This window comes from Spea bombifrons, chromosome 3 (assembly GCF_027358695.1).
Source record: "Spea bombifrons isolate aSpeBom1 chromosome 3, aSpeBom1.2.pri, whole genome shotgun sequence".
Lineage (NCBI taxonomy): Eukaryota > Metazoa > Chordata > Amphibia > Anura > Pelobatidae > Spea > Spea bombifrons.
Window position 1 is genome coordinate 110,279,247 of NC_071089.1, and position 23,966 is coordinate 110,303,212.

At 39.6% G+C, this 23,966-nt stretch overlaps 1 protein-coding gene across 1 annotated transcript in view; it reads right to left on the minus strand.

The window, feature by feature from the left end:
• NBAS (NBAS subunit of NRZ tethering complex) overlaps positions 1–16,905 on the minus strand; it is a 253,053-nt gene extending 236,148 nt beyond the window's left edge. Inside the window, exons 1-9 of the mRNA XM_053461340.1 lie at positions 16,791–16,905; positions 13,651–13,705; positions 12,172–12,208; positions 7,550–7,627; positions 7,058–7,105; positions 5,578–5,621; positions 5,097–5,230; positions 4,288–4,421; positions 3,389–3,487 (exon numbers count right to left, since the gene is read on the minus strand). Of these exons, the coding sequence (XP_053317315.1) occupies positions 3,389–3,487; positions 4,288–4,421; positions 5,097–5,230; positions 5,578–5,621; positions 7,058–7,105; positions 7,550–7,627; positions 12,172–12,208; positions 13,651–13,705; positions 16,791–16,892 (731 nt within the window). The 5' untranslated portion in view covers positions 16,893–16,905. The remainder of the gene's footprint in view (positions 1–3,388; positions 3,488–4,287; positions 4,422–5,096; positions 5,231–5,577; positions 5,622–7,057; positions 7,106–7,549; positions 7,628–12,171; positions 12,209–13,650; positions 13,706–16,790) is intronic.
• Between the last annotated feature and the right edge of the window lie 7,061 nt (positions 16,906–23,966).

Sequence of the window (23,966 nt, forward strand, 5' to 3'; positions counted from 1 at the left end):
CTACAATCATTTTTTTCTCTTCCCCTCGCTGAATAAAAATGCCTATAAAATGAAGCTAGGCATAAAAATACCAGGAGGAGGAGGGGAAAAAAAAAATGTTTTTTCATACATTTACAGAATGTTATCAGTATGCTGGGAGGTTCACATTATGCTCCTGTTTGTTAATCTTTACAGCCAAAGGCATTTTTAGCTCTTTGCTAGCTTTACTAACAATTCTTACTCATCGTTATACCCCTGGATGATGTTTTTTTAATACCTAAAACAAGGTTCATTATCATTTTTACCGGGGAACATAGATTATGGGGGCAAATAATAAATAGTTTGCTAATTTGTTATTAGAAAAACAACGTTATTTGTTGGTTTTATTTTCTATTCTGAATAATGTCATAACTCTGCAGTGCCCTAGGAAGGCATAATCTTAGTACCCCATTACTCCTCTCCTCAACATCCAGTGAAAATATATGTAATAAAACCATGCTATTACTGCGCATGCACAGCTGTGTACTTACTATTGGGTTACTAGATCAGCAAAGCAGCACATAGGATATGTTTAGAATTAAATGGTTAATGATATATATTATAAATAAACGTTTACTATCTATCATGGCAGATTTAGGAAGACGACGACCCTGGTATTCTCTACGCAGAACACAGTGGGATAGCGTGAACGAACAGCTTAACGTTGGAGCTAATTCAGGGTAATACATGTGTTATGTCCTCTGATGAAGTAGCCTCCAGGCCATCAAAAATGAACGGCGGAGTCCTGTGGCCACTACGACTGGTGTGTGTAGAACCTGGTCTGAGAACCTGTTGTGTTTGTATGCTTCCTCCTATGGATCCTGTTCTTCGTGTTGTTCTAATGGACTTTGGGAGAACCATCCCACCATCGTCATATTTGCCCTCCCTGTTACTTTTAACAGTTTTAATGAAAAAGAAGAAATGCTATTTTGAGGGCTTTTTTTTTTGTTTTGTTTTGTTTTGGTTTTTTTTAAATTCAACACCGCAGGGTCTATTTAGCGCCATCTCTGGATTACCCTGTGCAGGTGAAATATATCCTATAACCGTGAAGGCTTGAAGGATTATGGGATTTTTCCTCTCACAGATGTCTATTTACTAAGCCAGTAATTGGGAGGAGAGGTATCATTTCAACTCAATAGGTTTCTTTATGAAGACCCACACAACCCCCCCCATATGCATTTGCCCCGCTGCCCACCTCCCAGCTAAATCCCATAGAGAAGATGCGTTTGGATGAACACAAACCCCTATGAAGATGCATGAAGGGAGCTCCCATTGAGTGGGTGCTTTGACCCACCCTTCATTTTGGTAGAATGCTGCAGCGCTGGAGCTGACTGGCACCAAGTATATCATGGAAGTATCCCTATATAAAAAAATACAAGTGTTCCAAATCATCGAGAGCCACGCAACGCATCGCTCAGCTGTCTGGCACACGGAGAATCCCTCCAACATCCGCGCCGACTTTCTGTCATCAACTTAGGATGATTCGCCAAACATGTAACGCAAACAATCTTCTATCAGAGATGGAGAAATCAAACACAATGGGGGCTTTACGTGTTACCAGACATTGAATCCTGACATAAAACTAGACAGCAAAGTTGGCTGTTGCCGTTGGCAACAAATCATCCCAAGTGTGTACCACACACAAAAAAAAATGTCTTCGGGTCCCATTTCTGTTTAGAAAAGTCATCGCATTAGAAGAGAGGATGTATAATTTAAAAGGTTCTTATCAGGATGGATGAGATTCCTTGACAGCTGGAATGGCGCTGCCATATTAAGTTAAGGCTTAAAAAAAAAATACCTTCTCAGAGCTGAAGAAAAATTCATTATGGCAGCACATAGTTCAGAGAGAGAAAAAAGGAGGGAAAAAAAAAAGCGCTTTCTATACAGGACCTAAAAAAAGCAAGCATTAGTTCTATTAAGATTAATGGAGCCATTGGTTTTGGAGTAGCTCCAGCTCTTGTGTACGCAAAAGGTTATTTGTGATGATTAAAGATTTCCACATCCCGAACCCAACAATAGGAATCGGTGAAGAAAACGGAGGGAAAAAAAATTGCTTTTAAAAACAAGTTGTAGGAAGCCGGCGTTTAACAAACATACCGTGAATTATATTAAAGAATGCTAGGACTTCGCAAATGTGACGGTGTAAATTTCACTTATTTCAGGAAAAATACTTTAGAATCACATTATTATTATTATTTATTTTTATATAGCGCCATTAAATTCCGTAGCGCTGAACATGGGGTTGATTTATAATATACATACATTACGTGTATAAAAATATATATATATATTTATTTTTTTTTGCCTTTTTTTCCTTACCATGATCCAATGAGAAAACACACAATTATACCAACTATCGTCCTTGTTTTATACCCTCTTTATCAGTAAGGCAATTCCTTTATTTTTATATGAGCCGCATACACACCGGCAGTGTTATTACCTTCAGTTATCAGGTAGTGCTGCGTTTTGCTTCTGGATCGTTTGGACGGGAGATAGGGGATGGAAACATCTCGCAGTGATGTTCAGAATATAAGCAGCTTCAAGCTGTAGCATTTACAATGAGTTTAACGTCATGGCAGGAGTGAGTTAGCTGGTTTAAATTCGCAGGAAAGAGTTTAAAATATTTAATTTAGTGTAAAATACCCATTATGTTCTAATGGAGAAAAAAGTTGGGGGGTTTTTGTTTGTTTTTTTATTTTACTAATCAATATAGGTATGAGAGCTAATAAAGTTGCATATCAGTTTCCAAGGAATCTCATGGATTTCATTAAGCATAATGCCGGGCCATCCCAGTCCATGTTGCAGAAGAAACTTATTGTGACTGGCCCTTCATTATGCATAGCGAAAAAACTCTGCTGAATACACCAAAAGCAGAGCACTACCCGTCATAACCACAGAGTTTTATTAGTTAACATGACGACCGGGTGGGACAATTCCCAACACCCAAATAGTACAAACTTCTACACTTTGGTGCTGTCATAGATCAATGCCTATGAATATGTAACTCACAACGTCAAGCAACCACCTAAAATGTTCTGCCTCCTAAGTTGGACGAGGACTTATCCAGCCATGAGCTTGCCCAACGACTTCAAGATAAAAGGGGAAAAGTTCAAGGTTGTCTTCATTTTGCAGAACCATGGATATATTATTTATATGGTTCTTAAGGTATAATAAGGTTTGACAGGTTTAAGTATACTCATTCCACTTTGCCATTCCTAAATTATTCTGTCTCGTGTATTTTCATGGTGATGAATAGAAGCTTTACTGATCTCTCAACTACAAATGTAACAAGAGGCTAACAGAGGCCTTTTCCAAAAATGGAATGTCAAAACATTTTGTTGTCAGAATGTATATTTATCGTCACTCTTACCTCTGCCCAGCGTGGTAAACCACAGATGAAACTCCATGGGAATAATGGCATCCGAAGTTAAAACTGTGATTCTCCTGGTAACTTTGATTGGCTCCGACACTATAGGAAAAGTGCGGGGGAAAGAATTATAATGATGCAGAGAAGTCAACTTAATTCCAGGTAAACGATGGGAATAGCTCTTAATATTTTCACAACATCAATGTTCCTTCAGAAGGGCAAACACAAGTCCCACAACCTGTGATAAACCCAGAGGTATAGGCTATCTTTTTCTATTTTAGTACATAGCTGCTAGAAGAATCATACAAAACCAAAAGTTTCCTCCCAGGAGCTAAAGCTCTCCAACTGGCATTAGAATCTATTAACACAATGTTACATGTGATGGCTGTCCAAGCAATAACCCAAAATGGCTACTCGACTACCTCCTAGAATCAGTAGACTGAGTGATTATGGAGTTGAAGGAGCTGGAGGTCCACTGGAGCCAGTTCGGTTATAAATAAAATTAAAGTGATATCCAGAACATGCAATTGGATTCCAGGGCTGCCAAACATAGCTACACGTTAACAGTAGAAGCACCTTATTGGCTTAGTTTGTGATTCCTCAAGATCTGGTTGGTTGTTCTACAGCCCAGATCGCCCAATGCTTCTTACCTGCCATCAAATTCTATGTTTCTCTACACCATAAGTTGTTGAGGCACAAGGTGGGTCTGAATTACAGAGATGGACAAAGGCTCAAACCACGTCCAGTTTCAATAATAATCAAGAAGTTCTACCATGTTGTTTGTTGGCCAATCTAGAATAATATTCAGGCTACAAGATCTCCAACAGCACTATGGTAAATAGACTGTGATCATATAAGAAAGCGTCGTAGAAAAATAAAGAAAATAAATAAAACCCACTAACCTCACGAGGTAGCTTTTCAGCTGGCCGCGGTAATTGACCACCAAAAGTTCTGCTGACCACTGAGTGCTCGCTTTGTACTCCAGGAAGATTAGCCCCGCTATAGCAGAACTCAGGTCTCCAGGGAAGCTCGTCTGCTGCAGGAAAAACGAAACAAGAGCAGACTTTCCAATTTATTTCAAACAGAACACTCTCATTAGCGCTATTTATTTTCACGCCAATATTCTCTGTAAACGATTAACCATACGAAGCGCAATGAACTTAGCGGTAAGATCCGCTAATGTCCTCTCCTACAAACACACATTGCATTGTGCTGAATTAGTAATCTTAGGGAACATTTTCTAAACAATTACATCATGACTCGTCGGCAGTGGAGGAACGGTCTTAATTCTCTGTTTTTATTGGCAATTGAATGTTGATGAACGTCAAGGAAGAGCTCAATAGACTGACCTCTCAAAAAGCCATGAAAGGGGCATATGTAGGACCCAACACCCGTGTCTACAGCAACCAAACCTTCATATAAAAATCAGTACACACTGCCCCAGAGAGCGAGAGCGAGAGAAAGAGAGAGCGAGAGAGCGAGAGAAAGAGAGAGACAGAGAAAGAGAGAGACAGAGAAAGAGAGAGACAGAGAAAGAGAGAGACAGAGAAAGAGAGAGACAGAGAAAGAGAGAGACAGAGAAAGAGAGAGAGATATATCAGTTACTATTTTGGGGTATAAGAGGTAAAATAAGATATTTAGAAATACAATAATGATATATTATAATAATGATTTCTTTTGAAATTTTCTGTAAACAAAAATAGTCATATACCGGTGGGATGACAAACAGTTCGCTCCCGACAAGATCAAACAGCCTGACGGTCCCGGTGCTTTCAGCGTACGCCACTAAAGTGCAATCGTGGCTCCACGCCACCCGCCGCCACTGCGGATTGGGATCTTTGGGAACTAAACACGAGAACAGAAGAGACGCTCATAAAACGTAACCATATAAACCCGCGTGGATTTAGGGGATCTTTCGGACCAAGAATTAGTTAAAATAACAACAGTATAATGCGTTCGGATTTAAGTCAAGATAGCATAAGGCAAATTTTCATCTTTTTCACAGAATAACTAAACGGATTTCTTTCCGTGAGAAGGTTTGTGCAGCTGCAACATATTTTTGCATTTCAATTAGCCTTGTTTCCAGCCGCCGTTTATGTTGACCTAGTTGAATCGGAATAAATTGGATGATTTTCCCGAAATGCTAAAAAAAAAAAAAAAGGGGGGGACGGTATGTATTTATAATCACTCACCTTGACATTTCCCGATCACAGAGCCAAAGTCATCTTTTGCGGACCTAAAAAAGTGTGCAAGAAACAAGAATACAAAAGGGAAATGAAATCCTGATAACCGGGGGGGGAGAGCGATGGATTTCTTACAAGCGGCTCCGTTGTGTACCCGTCAGCATTACGCACACGCAGCAGATACGCGCCGCTCAATCCCGCTTCAAAAGCGCTTCTTATCAGCAATTAAATTTGGCCAGAAATATATGTTATTTCTTATTTTGCAGCTTATTGGGCTGCTCAGTGCGTGTCGTTTATTCCCTTAAATCAAAACAGAGGTGGCTCTCCATCCGGAGCAAATTAAATCATGCCTCCTTTGTGGCCGATTGAGATTTAAATCAGGGCGCCTTCTCATTAGCACGGTGTTTCGGCATTACATTTAACGCTGCCCCCCTGTTCTCGGCCAATTAACCCTTTGTGTGGCCTGTATAATATTTTCATTCACGTTACGCCAAACTGCATCGTAAATGCACAAAACAAAGCACACCTTTTAGTTTAGATTTTTTTTACGCATGTACTGGTACATATATGTAGACAGCACACAAAGCCCACGTAGGTGCCAGTATGAAGCATATCAGTAGGCAAACATAGGATATCATTTAATGGCATAATATTTACTAAAGAAAGAAAACAAATAGGGGGAAAATACACATTTAGACAAATACGATAAAGGTTTTGCACCCACAATTGTAAACTACAACCTCATCATCATTCTGACTGAGGGTCATGGGAGCTGTAGTCAACAAAAGCTCATCATCATTCTGTCTGAGGGTCATGGGAGCTGCAGTCAACAAAAGCTCATCATTCTGACTGAGGGTCATGGGAGTTGTAGGCAACAAAAGCTCATTCTGACTGAGGGTCATGGGAGCTGTAGTCAACAAAAGCTCATCATCATTCTGTCTGAGGATCATGGGAGCATGTAGTCAACAAAAGCTCATCATTCTGACTGAGGGTCATGGGAGTTGTAGGCAACAAAAGCTCATTCTGACTGAGGGTCATGGGAGTTGTAGTCAACAAAAGCCCATTCAGGTAAGATTACTGAAGTTACTGAAGAATATTTAGGTCATGCAATCGTTTCACCGAGAAGCTGGGATTTGTGGTAAAAGTGCAGCCATGTTTGTTTTTTTTTAGGTCTATGCACACAGATGATAGTGCTAATCGTTTACATCTGATCCCGCGGCTCCTTCTGTACCGCTACGCTTTAACGTGTGTTAATGTTGCTGTTCATGTCTAGTCCTCCCCTACTGTAATCGTTCCACAGAATCTGCCGGCTTTCCATAAATGAAACGTAACGGAGTCTAAAAGATACAGTAAGGAAGCCCCAAAAATCATTCCCCAGGCCCTGGGCTGCAGACACTGTGTTCATATTATTAGCAGTACAGGGGTACCATGCAGGATTTCACAATATTCATCAATAACATAGAACTGTCCCGAATATCAAACCACTTACCGGATTTCCACACACTGATCCTGAACAGCGGCTAGCAGCTTCCCGTTACTGGAAGAAAAGAAACTTTACTAGTCACCCGGACCATGGCTTCCCATAGATTTGCCGTCCAAATTCCTTCATCCCATCAAGGAGGAACCTATGTCTTATGTCACTCACCACTACTACATCTAAGTATCCCAGAGGTAAGAGCCTGGGTTTAGTTCGTAACCTCTAATATGAACAGTTTAACCCCTTAAGGACAATGCATTTTGGAGCATTTGGAGGGCTTTGTCGTGAAGGGGTTAAAAGAAAAAAGTAATCCCGACGGCAATTCTTTAATAAAAATAATATAATAATGATGGGAACAGCGAGGCAGTTAGTGTCTTTTGGCCCTCGAGTCAGACACCCTTGGCGCATATAAAATAGGAATGCGGAATCTCTCCCGTTCTTTTTCTTGTCAGATAACAAAAGTCTAAAGAAAGAAATAAATCAAACATTTTATTTATGCCTTACCTTGTCAGTACTAGATGCCAACTAATCTGCTTGTTCATCAACCCGACCAGGCCGGACGGGAGAGAGAAATTGGCAGGGCTGTATTTAGAAAAAACAGGAAAAAAAAACAAAACATATTTTACTATTCAGCCGAGTTAAAGCCGTATAACATAACACTAGATTGCCGAGCCACTAAAAAAATAAAAAAAACAAGCCAAGTTTTTCTGTTGACGATATTTGCTTGAACAATTTACAGCTCCAATTTCCGAGCGTTTGCCTGCAGGTCCTCGCCGGGCGATTGATGGGCAGAACGCGGGGTGTTCGGGATCCGCATTAATAGTTTTCTCCGTCAGTTTAATACAGCGGGACGCTTGGCCGCGGGAAAGCAAATTCGCTCTATTTTGCATTCTTCTTGCAAAGAAAATAGCGCTTGTAACTTTAACCGAGTACGCATCCTATAATCAGCGTCTCCCGCCCGCGTGAAGCTGAAAGGCTTTTACCGGTGCCTTCCGTCCACGCTTCCGACGGCTCCATAACCGAAACCGATGAATTCAGATGACACCTTTATGTCCGGATTTAGAGGTTTATTGTATCGCACAGATTATGGGGCAGTAAAAAGTTTTATAACAGCGGGATTTCAATAAGCCTACCAGTTTTTAAAATTGCTTTTTATGCTGCACTTAGTGCAAGTGAGTATCCATTGACTTTTAATTATAAAACGCAATATATCTACTTAATAGCAGAAGAATAAAAAGAAAAAATTAATAATAATATACGGCATTAAGAGGGACACGTTCTGGAATATAGCATTTCCTAACCCACTCTGGTGTATATACGGATCGGGTCAGATCTTCTAATAAAAATAATACCATAAAATAAAAATTCCAAAAAAATGCATCACAGTCTAAAATAAAAAGGTACACGACGTCTATACAGAACACATATACTGTATTTGCATACCTTGTATTGCCTTTTACATCAATTAGCGGGTAATTCCGATTACACAAATATCGCACTCATTTTTCCGGGGAATTAATGAAGAATCCTTTAGTTGCTTAATTAAAAAGGAACAGTGTCGCAATTACGGGGAAGGGAGATGGACAGATTTTTTCCCTTCTTCCTAAATAAGATGCCTTGTTATCGTGTCTTCTTCTCAAGTAGTTTCTGCTGTAACACAAGGAACCAAAGCAAAGCCCCCCAATGTCCCATTTTGAGGGGGACAGTCCTGACTTGAACGCACAAATATTTCTATATAGAAAGTATGTACATTTGTTGCCGACGTTTATTATCGATAGCTGATAAAGGCGGGACTCAAGGGCAACATTTAACTACCGAGCAGAAGGTGGATCAGTGTATGAGCTCAAAACTCTACTTTTATTAGTTACTGCATAAAGTAGCCTCTTCTCCAATCTTCCAATGGGGGAGAGGACGTCACCACAAGTGCAGAGATGCGGACAAAGATAGCTGACTGAAGAGAGAAGATGAAGAAAAAGAAGAAAAAGATGCGGAAGCAGTCGACGGAGAAGGCAGGGAAACATTTAGAGAGTGTGAGAGAGTGAATGAGAATGAGAGCGTGAGTGAATGTGGACCCGCAAATTCCAGTCAAAATTCTGAGCTTTTCGCTTTGTTTTCATCCAATTCATGGAGGGGGGGGGTCTGGCCTCGTTTTTGGGGCTTCACAGGAAATTGCTGAATTTTCCGCAATGCAGTAAGTTTGCAATTCAAACTTTAATACAAGTTTTATACCGATATATACGTTAATCTACCTTAGTTAGAAATTATGTAGCTCTAATGCAAAAAATATCAACATTACTTTAAAACAAAATCTGGTTTTATGTCATATTAATAGTAGAAATAATCTATTTGTGGATGTTCCCCTTTAAATATTGCCCTGTTGTCACGTCATTAATATTCAGTAATGACGGGAGTTCTTTTTGTAAAAGATCTAATCACCAATCCTGCTAGAAGTACTAAAAACGTCCAACTCTTCAGAGATTAAGGTGTTCTGTACCCAACGCTAACAAGCTCTTGTCTTCTGTCCTCACGTACAACGAAGGAACTTGGTCGACAGGTTTCATCAACGTAGCCTCGGCAACAGAATATGTTACAGCTTTTTATGCATTTTACAGCAGGATTTTTCCTTCTATGAATTTCCCAATTTGTTAAAAATCCAAATAAATATTAAACTTTATTATGGTTTGTTAATCGTAGTATAGAGAAGAAAAATAGAATTTTAGTATAGTATAATTTTATGATGTACCAAGAACATTGGTAAGAACCCCAGCTCTTTATAACTGCAAGGATTTGGGTTTTCTGCTACAATAATATTGCCCGACGTGCTTCATTTTTAATCTTTGGTAGGTTAGCGGGTAGAACCGTTGGCTTTCCTACAGCATTTTTATTATTCGAATTCAGAACCTTAATAGTCATTGTTGTATTCAGTTTCCTGCTTAATCTGGTGTGATCTAAGAAAGCTTTATATTAAGGAGAGGGTATTAGATAAAAGGAACAGCCGCCCATCAGTGGCAGAGGCATATACAGCTAGGGAATTTAAGCACGCATGGGATAGGCATAAAGCTATCCTGAATCTAAGAGGAGGCCGAGGACTTTTTAAAGTATGAGTCTTTAAATGGGGAAGAACAGGCAGACTAGATGGCTTTATCCGCCGTCAAATTCTATGTTTAACAGCTTAGTTATGGCGGATGAGACAAGCGTCAGAGCAATGCGGCATCCGTGTCTTAATAAAGCAGGTATTGCGCTAGGAGGGACTGTATGCACTCCTGAAATTTCCCGCACCTCCTTATATACTCTAGACAAAATCAAGATGTTTCAAGCAAATTTCCCCTTTATTTCCCACAATCCCGATTAACTAAAATCCCACTATCCACCCCAATATGAGACTTTACCCCACTTCTCTAGCAATTCTCATTTAAAGCTGTATAGTTCCTCTAAAGCTATTATCACAAACATTAGCTTAAGGCAGGGCTCGACAAATCCCAGGCGCCAGGTCGCCATGGCGACAGAGAATTTTATCCTGGCGCCTAGGTTTTGTCAGCCTCTTACATCCAGAAAAAAATTGTGGATGTAAGAGGCTGAGTCACCACACGGGGGCGCTGCTTCTTCTGTCTGCCCAGGAGTATGGGCCCGCCCCCGAGCCTGAGATCACTCCCACCGAGTGATCCTGTAGGCTGAAAACGCGGTTGTTGGAAAACTAGCAATCGTGTTTTCAGCTGCCACAGGCAGCTTCAGGAAAGGGGGTTCAGTGTTGATTGGGTCCCCACACAAGTGTGGGGACCTAACACAACATCCCCCTGCTGCCTGATCGCTCCATGAGAGCGACAGGGCAGCTTTAACCCCTTCAATGCAGCGATCGCGGCATTTAGGGGTTAATTCCCGTTTTTCAGGGGGCTCTGCTGCTGGTGGTCTGCCTGGAAGCCCAGGCAGACCAGCAACAGCAAAAACGAGCCCCCAAAAGCCCTTTGATGATTCCTGTAGGCATGGAAGCCTACAGCAGTCATCAGAGACTCCTCCTGCAATGGCTGGTCTATAGACCAGCAATTGTGTCCCAGCTGCCAGAGGCAGCTTCAGGGACAGGGTGAGAGGGTTCTTTGGTCTCCCCATGAGTGTGGAGACCAGCCCCAACACCCCCCCTGCTGCCTGATCGCTCCATGAGAGCGACAGTGCAGCGTTAACCCCTTCAGTGCCACAATTGTGTATGACACATTCGTGGTATTGCAGGGGTTAACATTTGGGGACTAAATATCAGTCAATGCTGTGCTCCAATGGAACATCAGCATCAAAAGAGTTAAAAAAAAAAAAAATTAATTAAAAAAAAAAAAAACAGCACTGACCTGAGTCCAGGGTGCTTCCAGGTCAAATGCTGTGAGTTTAGTAAGTGGGCTGATGATGATCAGATCACTCTTGACCAACTGTTAGTTTAAAAAAATCCTGGCTCCTAACTTTTTTACCTGGCGCCTAGATTCACAACAAATTTGTCAAGCCCTGGTTTAAGGTTTAAAGAATGTAATATGTCAGTAACATGAGAGCTCCTACATACAGCAAAATAGGAAGATTTTTTTTTTAATGATAATTACGTTTAAAAGATTTTTTTAAAAAAATCAGGATCATCAAAGCTTTTAATTAACTTTGAAATAATAATGAATACACTGTATATAGGTGTAATAATTAGGCTGAAAATAAACTGAATGGACTGAAAAGAAGAGCTGCGTAAGAGCAGGCGCTATTTAAATAAAAGATCATTCATATATAATAAATAATAAATGCTTTTGCACATAGGAAGTGGTATAGATATTTTATCTTATGTTTAAGCTCTGAAAGCCTCTTGGATTTGACCAGTAATGGTGACTTGTTGGGAGATCAGCAACCAATCAGCTGTTGGGAAACTATAGGAACTAACGCTGGATATTCACTAAACGCTGATTTAGGAAGCAGGGTCTCCCGCCTATTTTCTTTGGTCAAAAAGTTCAGAAGCCAAACAAAATTATAACACAAAAGATCAGCGCTACTTGGACCTGTTTGGAAGTTTTTTGTCCTGACCAGTAAAATCAAGTCCAGTTCTCCAGAACCAAAATTTGTACAAGTGCGGCAAAAGTTAAGTTAGCTGTGACGCTGCACGTACTTACCTGTACCAGAACGACTGCAGCATATATAATACGGGACCTAATAAAAGAAACAGAAAGGACATTGAATCATGGATGCTATAAGAATAATAAATGAGATAAATGTATATTATATATAAGGTGACAAGTAACTGTTAATCAGTGAAGCCGGATTCTCAAGACACAGAAAGCCTCCTTGGATCTAAACTGCTTGAACAAACTTCAAGGTTCCTTTTATATTTGCCTAAAATAATATCGCAGGAAACATGGAAATGAAAAATCCCATCTCTGATTAATTCACCGACGGCAAGGAGTCTCTCGGAGCAGTAATGTGACTGATAAATACATCGCAGCGATGGAAGAATTAAAGGGACGAGGCCGACGTCTCCGGTGTTTATATACCATTCATGTGTCACTTTATATATTTGTGTGCTTAGGGATTAGTTCAGGGATCCTGCTGCACAAGGTAAGTACCGTTACAGTCCCGTACTTTTTGTAGCACTAAATTGGAGGCACTTATTCACTAAGCAGGTAAATATATCAATATAGTAAAACATATATATATATATATGGCCTGTTATTACTTTTGTTACTACAACTACAAAAGTATTTGTTTTTAAGATAAAAAAAATTTTAGTAATTATTTTTGATACTTGATAAAAGTTACGTTTTCTTTATGGAATTTTATGTTATTGCATAAATAAAACTTTAATTAGGTATCAAAAATAAAGTTATTACAAAAAAAAAAAGTTTTTCTCATATAAAAAAAAAAAAAACATGTTTTGTTTGTTGTACTGTTAGAGGGTTACATTCCTTAGGTATTGCTCTGCTACAGAAATTAATCATCTTTTAGTTAATGTAAGAATTAATGGGACGCTAAAGGCAGTAATATGTTATATATATATATATATATATATATATATATATATTCTCTGATAATCTCTTGAAGATGTCAGTCTTCTAAAGAGCTGGGATAACATAGCTTTAACTGCAATTATGTATCTGCTTTTGCTGGTAAAGGTTCCGTTCCACTTAGCTAAAACATGAATTGTTTACTTAAGCAAATACACCTTAGAAGATCTATCTTTTTTTCCTCTTAAAGGTTAATTAGAAAAAACAATACAAAACAGCGCACTGTGTATAATGTACAGTTAGATTTTAAAGGAAATCTTACCGGCAGCTATACATTATGCAGGGCAATACGTTTAATAGAAACACAAATGCGTTTCCCGTGTAGACTCCACGATGAAGTCGGCAAGGTTAAACGCGTCAACACAACACTTAGTGAATTAAGTCTCAGAATCATGCCCCATATGAGTCCAAGTACCATTTAACCATTTTATTGGAGAAATACGTCAAAGAGACGGTGTTCCTGGTTCATGTAATGACTACATGGAATAATAAAAAAAACTAAGGGGACGCGGGCATAAATAAATAACGGCTATCGCCCCGCGATCCGAATCCGTGCACCGCGTACAAGGATAACGCGGAAACTCGACGTACCTGTAATCGCTTTAGTGAGGACAAACGACGTGCCGCGCTCGCGGGTGCCTCGAAGCTGAAAATATAAGAAGTACAATTGTACATTAGGACAAAGTTAAAGGAAAAAAAACAAAAAAACAACTGCACATCTTTTGACCCAAGAAGAAATGCAAATGGTTAATATCCAATTTCAAGAGAATTACAAATAAAAAAGGTTTGAGATCACAACAATTAAAAATGAGGCGGCAGAATGTGTAACAAAGTGCGAGGGAATTATGCAGAAGAATGCATTTTCCTAGAGGTGCAAATAAAGGAACAATCATATCACCCAGCGTGTTTTTTTATTTTTATTATTATTTAATTATATTAAGAAAATCTAAAATCAAAGTCACGTGGGATGTTGGGCTTACATTTTGGTAAATAAATATTTATCTGTTCATTGTACTGCAGTTTAGCAGATAAAGCCTTTTACGGCAATAAAATAGGGAAGGTCCATGCATTGGATCAAACCAAGGACCTGATAACATCTAAAGTTTTTACGCCACGCAAAGCCGATGGGCGAACGGTTCCTATCTGCCGCCCAATTCTATATTTATACACTCGGAAGGAAGCAAACACAATCCAACAAACCCCATAAGGCACAGAAGCCATCTAAAACAGGTTTCGATCCATCAGGCTTTCTTCTTTGACCACAACGTGTTTATAAAATGTTGTCAACCCATTTATATGCCAGAACAAGTATTAAGCTATTAATTACCTAATTTGCCTTCAAATACATACCTACCACTACATAAAAATGGAAATGGAAACAAGAACTGAAGGGACACACCTGTGTGCAAGGGCAATGATGGCCAACTAGCCTGCGATCTACTGCGAGAAGAGTTCTGCTGCCTTCTCTACACCACGATTCTGAATTCCAGATGCATCAGGACAATATAACTGGCTTCAACGAGATAAAATATTCTAGTTCCAGTGTTCAAGGTTGGATACCTCCTCTGAGCCAGGTAGTTTACTCTCCTAAAATTCTTTGGACTCTTTTATTGATTTCTATGAGTGCGATACTGGCTAATAACGTTACCCATCTGGCTCTTAAATTCTACAGTCATTGGTCCAGAGCTTCCAGAGTCAATTATTTGAAGAGAGGCTCTACGCAGTAACAGACTCCCGGATACATCACTTTCCCATAATGAGAAATTACCATTTTCCCCACCAATGTCTGGAAGTTTACAAACCCAGCTTACGCCATATGAAGAGTGGTTAAAAAATAAAAAAATACAAATAAATAATAGTTTAACAATATATTCTGTAACTATCAATCCTCATAAGATATTAGCGCCCATTTGTTTTTTCATTTAGATTATGTTTTTTGTTTTTTTTTAAGTTTTAAAGAAACAGCGGATGGTGGGTTTTTGGAGGGTTTCCAAAATAAGCTTCCTAAGGAAAGGACTTCATATTAAAGTGCAAGATATGACCTAAACTAATACATATTTTTGCACTTTAATACGAAGCCCTGAGAGTGCTCCTATTTTTTCTACGGATATATATACATATACATACACACGCACACACGCACGCACGCACTCACTTCTTCTCATATTACACTCACTGGTATTGCTAAAAACCTATAGCACGTCCATAGGGGATTCTTGGCATGCGTTTTTTTTGGATGTACCAGTGTGTGTATAGGGGAATTTCTACATATGTAGAAATTGATATACACGCGCACATACACACACACACACACTACTACTGCTGCTACTACTACTACACGATTAGGTGAGAAAGTATCAGCTAGTCAAGTGAGTACCAGGGGTGTCTTTTCACATCGTTGTATGAATGCGGGTCCTTGTGCACACACAGAATATGTGCGGCTATCCTGACTCCCTAAACTATATTACACAAACACACATCTTTGTTAGCATGAAAACTGTTTCTGAAGCTCCTTTATGCTTTTCCCTGCTCGTATAAAGGAGAAGTCCCGCCATTTTTTTTAACACTAGTAGGACGTTAAAACAGTTCTATCAGTGTTTTAATGAAATGAGAAGCATAGTGACCTTTTGTATGGTTTTTACATCTGCCATCTTGGCCCAATCAACTACATAAACACGCTACGTTCTTATCATGCTGCTTTATCTTAAACAATAGAATGTCTCAGTCTTAATCTACCAGATGAACCACCAGACCATTCGCTGTCAATGGGGAAAAACGAGTTCATTAGCATAACCAGGAGGTCATTAGCACTGCCATAAAGAATCAGATCAGTGAGGTGTTAAAGTTGGGACTGTAATCAAAATATTAAGCGACTTCCTAGAAATGAGATCTTCAATCAGAACCAAATTCCAGATCTCTTCAGTGTTACCAAACATCACTCTATACAACTCTATTTAAGAATAGAAATATTATTTCTTTTAGTTGCAATGATTAGAATAACAGGGAGCTCCACCATTGTAACAGTTGCAGAACATCAAATGGCTCGCTAGAGCAGGGTCATTCGTCTCCTTCTCTGCTTGTTTGTTAATTTTGTATATCCAACATCAATGTTACTGTGTGTTTGGAATCTTACAGTTTAATAACACAGAGCAATGCCGGATGATGACATCATAAACTGTAGATGTCAGAAGGCAACTCCTATGCCAAGTGATGATGGCTCGGAGCTGTTGGTAAGACATGGAAGCCGTCTGTCACTAATAAATACCCCTTTGCTTAACCATATAGCGGGAAACAAAAAATAAAGGTACTGAGTAACACAATACTTGTTACCCACTTAATACCCTGCATCTGCCCCGGTCACAGACACCTTATTCCCAGGGCATTAGTGATCTGCCCCAGGGCTTTTATTTCTTCAGGGTTACTTTGATTTTTATTTATTTGAAATGCATTCTTTACGCCGCAGTGAAGTGTGGCAGCATCACACAATAATTAAGACAGTAAACAATATATTAAATGACTCCCATTCGGATTTATGTACATAGCTTCTTCCACCTTCACAGCTCTTCCCAATCCCTTATTACATGTACAAGCTGTTGTGTGTCTCTATCTTACCTTACAGTGCTACGTGGCCTCATCCAAACACATACGATGACTCCACATGTACATGTCATGTATGATCACCTGGAGAAGTCACGTGCCCCATCCTCCCCTCCACCTTTATCGCTACTGACCTGTACATCTTGCTCAGGGGGCCACTCAATGTTTATAAGAAGATCATACAAGATATTTTCGTCTTGGTTTTCGCAGGCAGCAGGTTCGCTAGGCGCAGCCATCTTTACTCCTGGCACTCGCACTGACAAGTACGGCGGCCCGGCGCGCTCAAACTAGTGTAGTTTCGATTTAACGCGTACGAGTAGAGTAAGAGAGGGAAAGTGTTGGAGAGTGTGAGCTCTGTGGTTCAATGTAGAGGTCTAAGGTAAACCCATGAAGCCAATGCAACAGACGTTTTAATCAAGTCCTTTTAATAATAAGCCTGTCATTCTAAATAGTAGCATTTACATAAAAGTGAACTGCTTTATATTGCCAACATCAGTAGTGTTTTAGTGGTTAACACTGATAAATGTAGTATTTATATAAGTTATTATATACATATATATATTTTTATATTTATATATATATATAAAACAGTATTATATAAATGAGATAACAGAATAACAGATGGTATTTGTCTATTATATAATATATATATAAAATAATTATATATAATATATTTTCTTTATTTTTGGAATAGTGTGCATACTGCGTTTAGGCGGGGACAGTTCCTCTTTTCTAGTAGCTTAGAATGATTGACTGTATCACAGTGTGTGTGTGTACTGTATCATTAGAGTTAGTGCATATGTGTGTATAGAGTCAGCGTGTGTATATGTGTAGTGTTAGTCAGTGTATGTGTTAGTGTTTGTTGTACAATAGTCATGTGGATACCTGGGAACGCTCCGGGTTCGCCCGGAGATTGCCGAGTGAAGCACCGGTTCTCCGGGTCACGGAGCGGGGTCTTGACAGGCCCGCTCCGCGCCCATTTTCCATTTAAATGTGGGTATTTCCCACTGACGTCAGCAGGAACGCCCCTGAAGTCTGCGAAAACGCCCGTGGCGCCAGCTGGCCCTGCCACTGATGTCAGCGGGCCCGCCCACTGACATCAAGGTAACTCCCACCGACGTCAGGGGAACTCCCACCGACGTCAAGAGACCGCCCACTGGCATCAGTGGGAAGTCCTGGCCGCGTCCCGCAAGGGAAGGCTCGGGGTAGCCGGAGCCCAGAAGTTCCCAGGTATGGATATCACATCTTGGTGCAAATACTGGCCATAAAAGTCACTGTCCTGTAAGTCTTGATCCGATCGAGGTAACACCACACATAAAACCCCCTCCCAAAATGCTGGTACCCCAAATCTGTGTCCAAGCTCCACAGTCTTTAGAGTCTCTGGTAATTCCAAATGTATATATGTGATTCCCTCCTTCCGAGTCACCCTGTCTCCTCCCCCTGTCGATGAGACCCCCATGACATTTAGCCCTCAGTCCAGAGTCTCCATCACAGTAGATGTATCTACAGAATTCCGAATCTGGAAGTATTCCAGATTTGGCTACACTGGTCTCCTCCCCTACACTTTGACAGCTGCTCCTTCACAGGCACAGAGTCCCCCCCTGGGCAGAGACACAGTTTGCATGCTGCAGACACAAGGTAGGTTACTTCAATGTAAGCTGGGGTTAGTTGAAGCACTCATCTCTTCTTTCTCATCCATTTCCATCCATTTAGTTGGCTGAACATCATGAGAAATGTAATAATAGCACTTAGAGTGCCAAATGTTATCCCCACTCGCTGCAAAACTACCAAGTGTCCTATTATGGTTCCAAGCCTCTATGCCCTTTTTTACTTTCCTCCAAATACCTTCTTTTTGTGGTAATTCAGAATGTTTGCTGTGCATCACAGAGCTACACTACATTAACTTTTCTTAACTGCAACCCCTATGTAGCAACATTGCTAGTTGCTTATTATGAGAACGGAAAACAGTAACTGTGGGCTTTGGGGAAGCAAGGAGTAATTGGGGTGGAGAGGGGGATGGTGATAGGTTTTCAGTGCTGGAAAGTTTTATCACATATGTTAGTTCTCCTTTAAGTAAATTATTATTTAATTTTTGAATCCTTTTGATTACATATGTATACGTATACAATATATACATATATGTATATACATTTTAAAAGTACATGACTCATTTATTAAGCAGATCCCATTGCCATAAATGTAGGAGCTAAGTAATGTAAATGAGGACATTAAGAAGTAATATATTTAGGAATTAAGTATTTATGGAGTATATATATCATCAAAACAAGGAGGGTTTGGCAGTGCTTTCCTAAATTATAATCAATGGTGTTCAGAGAGGAAAAATCGCAGAGACAAGGATAAATGTTTTTTATTGTAATTCAATTTGTGCAACAAGAATGATGTACGGTCTCTGTATAATTTACTTTATGTCAGGAAATGTATTTTCAGAATGTTTGCAATGGTACATTTCCAGCAAAATAACTTCTATTTATCAAAACTGTACTCATTTTCTTTTTATTTATTTAAGGTATTTGTCTTTTCTTTCTAAATGGACCAAAGACTCTAATAATCATCAGAACCATAAAATTGTCAAAGTAAAATAATAAAAAATAGAAATGGCCCCACTGAATTTTCTTATATTAATATTTTCTTATTTAAAAAAAAGATTAGTAGGTAGATTATAGGTTTAAAGGATCCATGAGCAAAAAAATAAACTAGAGCTGGACAAAGCAAGTACAACAAACATGTCTGGTCTGCCTTATGGAGAACGCAGCTCTCTCCACCTGTTGCAGAGATTAATATTCATGTCATTAGGATCTGTCAATGGAACTGATTGCAAGGAAGCTCAATTGAATGGGATTCGGAGAAGTGTGTGTGATAGAGGTCGAATAATGTTGGACATTCATCTATCATGATGCTTGATTGGGACCTGCACACAGTTGTGATATATTCATATTTTTAAAAATATAAGGTAAATTAAAAAAAAGCGTGTCAGCAAAGCCTGGAGAGTTCCGAGGTATGGACATTTTGTATAAAAGTTCATCTCATGGAAGCTGAGATTTATGCCTCCTTCACTTTAGTAGGAAAAAATCATCTTACCCTTAGCAGAAGATAAGTGCAGCAGAATTAGCCCTTGTGTAGAAGTAAATGTAACTAAACATATTTACCAAAGCATAGCGTATTAAATATAAATGTCTTTTAAGTGATGCTGAAAAGAGACGGTTTCATTGGCAACATCCACTATATGGTCATCCTAACCCAAATCTGATTATACCCCAATGCTAAATTAACCTAAATTATTATACCCCTTTACCGGACCCCCTTGTCTGTTACAAAACTGTGTTATGAAATAGGGCCCAATCCCACGTTATGGTTTGTTTTACGGTATGTTCCTCTTTGTGACGCATAGGGGAGGCATGATGGGAGTGGGAGGCCTGGCACTCAGCAGGGGAAGAGGTGTCTCAGGGTCAGCACTGCGCAGCTGCATATAATATAGACTGAAGCAGACTGCCTGTGCTGATCCCTATTGAATAACATAGAGAAGGCAGGCGCTTCTATTATTGGTGTCCCGTTGGAGCGGGGAGGCAATCATTCAATGAGCCACTTTATCCCCAAGGGCGTGCAATAATCTTATTGGTTGTCTATTAAGTTTATCTGTTTATTGGTTAATTTGCTCTAAACCCTAATTTAAATCATTGTTTAATCACCCCCCTTATGTTCTTGTGTGTGCGTGAATCTGCCTGGCGTGCTTTGCTATGTGGATGGTTTAAAGAGTACATTTTCGGTTCCCATCCCTTTCAAGTTTGCTGATTTGGACCAAAGCAGCTAGCCCTGTAACCAGCATGTATAATAGTTTTGTATGAGTGCCTATGATATGCCCCCTGAGCTCTTCCTCTCCTGGTCCTTATAGGAGGCAGGAAGGGGTGTGACTGAGACAAGGGGTAAAGCTAACAGTGCATAGAGGGTGGGGCTTTTAAATGGGACCCCCAGGTGGGCGGACCCTGATCTGGAGTGGATGGGGCCTAATCAGGAACAGGTGTGGAAAAACAGTGACCCCCTCCCTGGAGATGCTGATTCTCAGAATCCTTCAGGTGAAATTGAGAGAGTTTGCCAATACGGTTCAATGTATTTCAGTATAAATCTTCTGCTACTGTGCATTTATACTACATCTGCCAGTGTAAACACATCCTTTTCACAGCAAATAAAATATCTGTTTTGTATGTTCCTAAACCTTTTTCACAGAAGGAGCCGCTAATATCCTTCAACAAATAATATAACCAAAGCGGCATTAAACACATGATATATTGGTATTGTATTCTTTTCAGGCAGTTTTCCCTGTGCTGTGAACTCTGTGGCCTCCGAGTAATGTTCTATGTAGTTTAATTTTCTCAGGCTTATTTTCAAATCCACATTTTATGTGCAGGATGAAAGATTCAAATAGCGAAGATGTAAAAAAGCAATAGCGTCGAAGTCATTATTTCAGAAATAGTCACGATTTTCCAGTACAATGGGTAGAAAACTAAGAAATTCATATCCTGTAATGAAAAAAATAAACAGAGGAATACAATGTAATGCACGGCAGAATACGATAGATTTCAGGAACCGATATCATTTATGACTGAGTGCTCAGGGTTGATGTTTGTGAGATTTTCAATTAGGAGGACCTGTCATTTTTTAAAATGTCTGCAATTAACATTTCTGCATGCTTAGGAACCTTAAGTGCCCGGTTTACAAAACGGGAAAATCTACATAAATATATATATATATATATATATATATATACACACAGCTTCCACTCTTCTGTGGAGGCTTTCCACAAGATTTTGGAGAGTTTCTGTGGGAATTTTTGCCCATTCATCCAGTAGAACGTTTGTGAGGTCAGGCACTTATGTTGGATGAGAAGGCCCATGTGGTGTTTAACCAAATATAAAAATATATAAGGTTCGTCTACTTTAACAGATATTTAATAAGAAACAAAAACACAGTAACCTACAATAGAGTGACAGCCCAACATACAATGCAACACTTTCCAAGACTAACCTGCAACCAAAAGGCCCAACGATTTTGCATTAAACAGGCATATGGTATTGCTTATGAGTTCACCGGGGTGTGCCCTCGTTAACATATCAAAATACACGTGATACAGGAAGAGTTCAACTGCAAAAACATTGACAATACTTGTTATGTCACCACAGCCAGACTCACAGTCTCCGTTCCAGTTCATCCCAAAGGTTCTTTCACATAAACTTATCAAACCATGTCTTCATGGAGCATGGTTGGGGAACAGGGACGCAGTCATGCTGGAATAGAAAAGGGCTTTCCCCAAACTGTCCCCACAAAGTTGTAAGCATAGCACTGTCCAATATGTCATAGTATGCTGAAAGGGACATAACAAGACAATTTAGACAGTGCTATGCAGAGGCCACATGAATACAGCAAAGTTGTAGACTATGTGCTAAATAGTGTTAGAACACTGCCTGTTTTTGTTTTGTTTCAATGGACTCTGGAAAACTTACCTGAATAGAAATGTTCCCAGTATTAATACGGACATATCTCAAAATGTGGCATATTTGCTGATGGTGATAAAGGTCTGATGTACATTTAAACAGAAGTGAATAATACTGATCTTTCTTATTCCAGAGATTCTCCACAAACAAATTTCACCATAAAATAACTCAATTGAATAATTTTCTATTTACCGTCATAAGTAGTCCACAGCCCACATTTTAGGATTTAGCAAATGGTTTCATGACTTATCAGTTCCAGTGAGGGATAGTAAAATCCCACTTTTAAGACTGCAAATTATTTTTGACACAAGATATAATTACATCCCAAATAACTCTTAAAATGTGTTTCCATTTCTCCTTTCTCTGACTGTGTTGCCTTGTGTAGGTAATCATCAATTTTAAGTTTCATTTCTAAAAGCTTCCATTTGAAAAACCTCTCAATGGTCTGATTTTCATGATCACAATTTGGTTCAAATGCTTCCAATCATTGAAACAGTAAGCTGTATAATGAAAATAGCACTTTGGATTTTTTGTTAATACCCCAGCCAATTAAAACCAAAAACATGTTAGGACATTTTTAAAAACAACAATGACCTAACATTTCTTAGCATCTTCTGATTTTTGAAAATCAGCATCTTTACCCCGGTCAGTTCTCTGTTTAATTAGGAAATATCTTATTTGTCTGTAATTTGAGACAATGAGGTAAGGCTCTCTTTTACCTATGGAACAGTCTTTCTTACATTGTAATAACTGTGAAGTTGATGGAAGCTCTAGATTTTCTTCTTAATTTTGCGCCATCACCGTTGGATCTTAACCTCCGTTGATTCCTGGTACAAATGTTGAAGATTCCTTTATTTCTGTATCATCCAATAAACGTCAAGATTTTTTTCTGTTTCCCAGTAATTAAGCGACGCAGCCATTTAAAAAAAATTAATGCTGTAGGTCTTTGAAACAGTGAAAATCAATGAATAACTTGGTCTACATGGCATAGCAACCTGATGCACACGGGATTTCTTACCTCAGCTCTGCCACGGACAGAAACCTCCACAGTTCTCTCATCGTGGATGGTGCTCAGCACGCACACCTCTTTTCTGTCCATGAACTTCAATGCCAAGAGCTCCTCTTGACGTAGAGCTGAGATCTCCCCCTTTCGTAGTTGGGTTCGTGCCAGATGTTGTGGGAAACCCACGCAGTTCTTTCTTATAGTACCGCAATCCCAATCTTGGCACTGGTTCCCAGGTGTTCTGGGCAACCTAGAGGGTCAAGGTGGCTATTCTTTCCCTCGTATACCCGGAAAGCCTGAGTATACCCAGCCTCGCTCTCGCAGAGCTTATACGATCTTATTCCATAGTGGAGTGCTTGGAAGGCATGTACTGCTTGAATCCCAACCTTCCTATATACTTCATCTGGGATTCATCCACGCAGATATTCCTTCCAAGTGTATAAGGCTCTACAAACCTGGAAGCGAGATGAGTAATCAGGAGGCTCATTTTATACAGCCTGTCAAACTGGGGGTGCTCCTTAGGGGGGCACAGGCTGTTATCACTAAAATGCATGAAATGAAGGATCATTTCATATCTTCTCCTACCTCCATACCTTTCTGTGTTGCTGAATGCCTCAATGTCAAGTCATTATAGCAACACCATCTGAGTGAAAAAAGCAATCTTTGATTGCTTTCTGAACTCATTTAACCCCATGACGTCCCAGGCACGACAACTGACCATTTTTGTGTGATGTACCTGGTCCGTCAATGGACGTTAAGGGGTTAATGTAAATGAATGAAAGTTTATTTATTTTCTGCAT